The sequence below is a fragment of the Plasmodium gonderi genome, assembly GCF_002157705.1.
Source record: "Plasmodium gonderi DNA, contig: Pgo-contig_163, whole genome shotgun sequence".
Lineage (NCBI taxonomy): Eukaryota > Apicomplexa > Aconoidasida > Haemosporida > Plasmodiidae > Plasmodium > Plasmodium gonderi.
In genome coordinates, this window is record NW_021629083.1 from 1 (window position 1) to 4,981 (window position 4,981).

General features: G+C 20.3%; 1 protein-coding gene across 1 annotated transcript; it reads right to left on the reverse strand.

Annotated features, from left to right (window-relative positions):
• Window positions 1-2,884: 2,884 nt before the first annotated feature.
• Window positions 2,885-4,182, reverse strand: PGO_001555 (variable surface protein; the record flags this gene model as incomplete). Its single annotated transcript, XM_028690967.1, has 3 exons — window positions 2,885-3,037; window positions 3,159-4,016; window positions 4,150-4,182. 3 exons carry the CDS (start codon window positions 4,180-4,182, stop codon window positions 2,885-2,887), a joined length of 1,044 nt encoding a protein of 347 aa, XP_028546768.1.
• Between the last annotated feature and the right edge of the window lie 799 nt (window positions 4,183-4,981).

Sequence of the window (4,981 nt, forward strand, 5' to 3'; positions counted from 1 at the left end):
AATAAAATTAAAAAGAATAATAAACATTTGGATCTGATATTTTTCTTTTATAAAGAAAAACTCCATAAGATAAAATGTACAATGAGAACTCTTGTAAAATGTGAAAATTATAAATATTTCAAACAAAATTTTCAATATAGTACTACAGAATATTGGGGACTTTTATGTGATTATTTTTCATATTTTTATATCTCTTATGATATAATAAAAGTAAATAATGAATGAAACCTAAATTAGAAATTAAAATTATAGGCTATAATATTTTTATTTTTTTATGAACACTTCAAAGAACATACATGTCTATGTATTTACATAATTAATGGTAAATCCATTATTAATATCTGTAATTAATTTCTCCAAAAAAGGCTAATTTAAAAATATAAAGAAAAAGAGACTTAATACATGTTTTAGAACTTATTATATATAATAAAAATAAATTAATGGTTATACAGTTGAATAAATGTTGAAATAATTGATTTCATAAATAATATTCAAGCAAAATATATGGATTGAATATTTCTTAAATAATTGATATATATAGAACAAATTCAGAAAACGTATAATTAGACGTAATTAAGTATATTGCTCGAAACTGATAATCATACAATATATGAATAGCATAATAAATAATAATCCTTTCTTATATAGTTTTAAAAATATTGACAATGATATAAAAGTGAAGAATATGCTTGTAACAATGTTCGTATTGTATAAATAATTATTAAGTTGTGATTAATAAAATATTAAAAAAAATGTTTACTGTCTTAGAAACACTCTTCAGCATAAAAATATAATCATTTATCATTTAAATAAGAAAAGGTATATAATTGTAATAACATTTTTATTTTTGACAATGTTTCCACAAAATTCTTCTTAATGTGTAATTATTACAAAAATAATTTTTCCTTTTTTAATTCTTTTGTCAAAAATTAATAGTAATATTAAAACCATGCAGAAATGTTAGAACAGATGAGCTATAATGGAAGTAACATGAATAAAAGACAGTTTTAATAATCTCATTTAGGGAAATAAGTGGTGCTATAAGCATAGAGAGGAGGAAAGATTCAAGGTTAGAGATACACCATGGATAGGTTCAATTTTATTCACAGGTATGTGTAGAGTTTATATTCTTTACCTTTTACAATAACAATAATTGCATTCATTTTATATGAAGTTAAAATTTAATTTAATTCATTAGATATAGTTTTTTATAAAATTAATGTTACATATAACTATGAATTACGTATATTTAATAAATAACTTTTATATAAGGATTTCAAATTTCATTTTATTTTTAGAATAAAACATTTGGTTAATTATTGCTATTAAAGCTATGCAATGAGAGGATAATGCTAAAAAAAAAAGGCTGTATCAATTTAATAGATTCTTTTGAAAACAGATACAATAATTCAAAAAAGACACGGAATTATATAGAGCTCAATAGAATATTAATAATAATGTAATAATAGTAAATTAATTAATTTTGTTTTATATAATAATTAACTTGACGTACATTTTATATGAAAATAAAATAATTATATACAAAAAATAATTTTCATACAGCAGTAGGCGTATTATAAGAATTACATAGAGTTTTTACAATATAGTGTAAATAAATAACATAAAAATTTTGAAATATTACAATATAATATACTATAATTATAATACCTGTATTAAATTATCAATATATGAAAATAAACCTACAGATATTATAAATTATGTATACATATATGAAATAAAATGAAATCAGGTTCAATACAAAAATTGTGTTAATAATGTACAATTTGTGAAATGCACTAATTTTTTATTGAATATAGCTAAAATAAATGGTGATGTATTGTGTTAAATAAATAAACAATATAAACAAGTAAGAATATGGCAATAAATTAAATAATATCTAGGATAATTAATAAATCCTATATATAAATGTAAAATCTTTATTTTCGTAACTTTATTTTGAATAAATCATAATATATGATTGTAGTCACAATAATAATGGATTAGGTACTTCTAACTAGTACATATTATATTGAAAATAGAAATATTAAAACATTAAATATGAAACTAGGATAATTTTATTCATGAATTAATTAGAATAATTATGCACATTATGTATTAAATATTTTACAATTATTAATCCTATTTTTTATTTTGTTCTCCATTAAAATTATGCATATATATGTTAATTTATAATAATTCTACACATTTACATACACTAGATATATCATAATTTTTATAGATTTACATCGTTAACAAGTACATATGTTTTGCAAAACAATAATGTTTTAATTATATTGCTAAAATACTTTCTTTTTTCCATCACTTTTTTTTACATTATATGGAAAAAAATATTAAAAATCAATATAATACTTGCAATAGTTACACACATATGATTTCGCTAAAAAGAAAGTATAATACTCATAATGTTTTCAATCTTATTACGAATAACTAATTTATTATATATATATTTACAATTAAATAAATGATATACGAATATTATAGTATAATTTTCCTTTGAGATATAATATTTTGTTCTGTGAGAATTAGTGTTAGTTGTACACAAAATGCTTGAATTCCCAAATCAATTATTATAATGTGCCCAAATTTCAGTAAATAGAGAAATTGTATATATGTATTTATTTTATTCTATTTATGTGTAGTAACGTGCTTAATCTTCCATTTGATGTAATAATTAAAAATTGAATTTTCATATATTATAATATTTTCTAGGTATTATAAATTGTCTTTATTGTTTATCATAATATATCATATTAATATAATGAAATTTATTTTCTACATGCATTCTAATGCTGTACTCTGAATATTACTGTAAAATAAATTGGATTAAGTAACTAGTATTTCTCATTTATTGGTTTTTGTTAATTTAACTATATGCTATTTTATACCTATCATCTATTGAATTGTTGTATTCAAAATCAAATGTTTCCATGAGTCCTAGGTTATTCTTGTTATTTTTATTCATCTTTCTCCTTAATTTCCGTATCCTTGGTTTTAAAAATGAAAAATATGGGGTATACTAAAGAAAAAATAAAACAATATTTTTATTTTTGTTTATTTATATTATATGTATTTTTTAAAATATTTCTATGATGAAATATAATACAACATAATTTTGTCATATTGATTTTATTTTTAACCTTATATAAAATAAACAATATTATTAATATTGAAAAAGTTATAAAAAACTTTCCAATACTTATTCCTGTGTTTGTTACATTATCTGTTTCAGTGTTCATAAAGGCTTGAGGATCAATTAACTTTTTCTCTAACGTTTTCGTTTGTTTCCCAATATTCCTTATGGTTTTTTCATCTTTCTCTTCGAGTTTCCTTTTTCTTTCTAATAACCAACTGTCAGAAAGGATAGCTGCGGCGTGTTTGTAGGGATGTGTCGTCCACCTATTTTTAAAGTCCTTACATATTTCAATAATTTTTTGGAGTTCTTCTTTAAGTCGGTCTTTATTATTATTATAAAAATTTTCTAAATGTTCAATTTTCTTTTTGAACTGGCGCATAGTACCGGTTTCGCCAATTTTGCGACCATTAAGTAGATCCTTGTAGTAATATATATTAAACAGATATTCAAATATATTAGATGTCTCTTGTTTAATATGTTCAGGATGACTCATACATATGTCAGATATCTTTGTTCTAGGAGAATATATATTTTGTTCAACCATTTTATTATAGAAATCTTTAGCTTCACTATATTCATTTATGGAAAATTTATGTATTATATCATTTTTCAGTTTATAATAGAATAATTTACAACAGTTTTTTTCATTATTTTCTTCTATATTTCGTACTATATATTTTAAATATGAACAAAGAACTCGGCAATATTTAATAAAATTAATATTGTTATATCCACCATTATTTACAGCATTCTGAAATTTGCTACACAGTAATGTTAATTCTTGATCATCTCTAGATATATTTGCCTCCATATCCCAGTTGAAACCATTTGCACATGTGTGAAACATACCATTAAAACTGAACTAAATATGAAAGTGATAAAATACCAAAAAATTATAAATTTTTAAGAAAATAATTTTGCATTCATTTTTAATAAATAAGATACGTTTAAACAATGTATATAAAGATTTATTTTATTAAGAATTTAAGTCGTACGTCTTCACCGTCTGGATTAGTGGCACTCGTCATAATTTATATATCATCTGAAGAAAAAAAATAAGCTCTACGCTTATCATAATAAATTCTTATTTGTCAAAAGTATCAGGGTAAATATTATATTCACATCTTATATAATAACACATATGATGTTATTTAATTCTACATATTTTACATTAAATTAGCACATTTATTAAATTAATTATTAATCTAAAACAATGTTAGTATTATTCTTTTTAGGAAAGTTGATGTCATTTAAAAATCTTATCATAATATGAAAAATAAATACATATAGTTCGAAATATATAAAAAAATCTAAAAAAACGCTATACTTGTAATAACATTATATATAACACAACTTTTATAATATTTACAATACATATAACGAATTAAATTTTATATGTACTATAGTAAATAATTTTATTATAAATTATTTATTTTATGTCTTTAATTACATTGTAAAAATATGTGCATTCATGTATCTTAAAAAATGCTATACTACAAAACACATTGCTAATAAGATATACATCTGAATATATTTTATTTGCTTATTTTTGTTTTGAATATTCTTATTTTACAACTTATTATCTCGGCGTTTAGAATATTATTACATTTTTATAAAATGTATTAGGAAGAAAAAAATATAATATATCTTATTTTATGTAAATTTTTTTAAAAAATAAAGTAATTATTATTCTATAACCATCTATAATTTATATACACATTAATATGTGAATATGGTGCATTGTAAATAATTAATTAACATAAGTATATGTATATTTACTTGTAAATGTGTTATTTATATTTTATATTATATAATATTTTATTAATA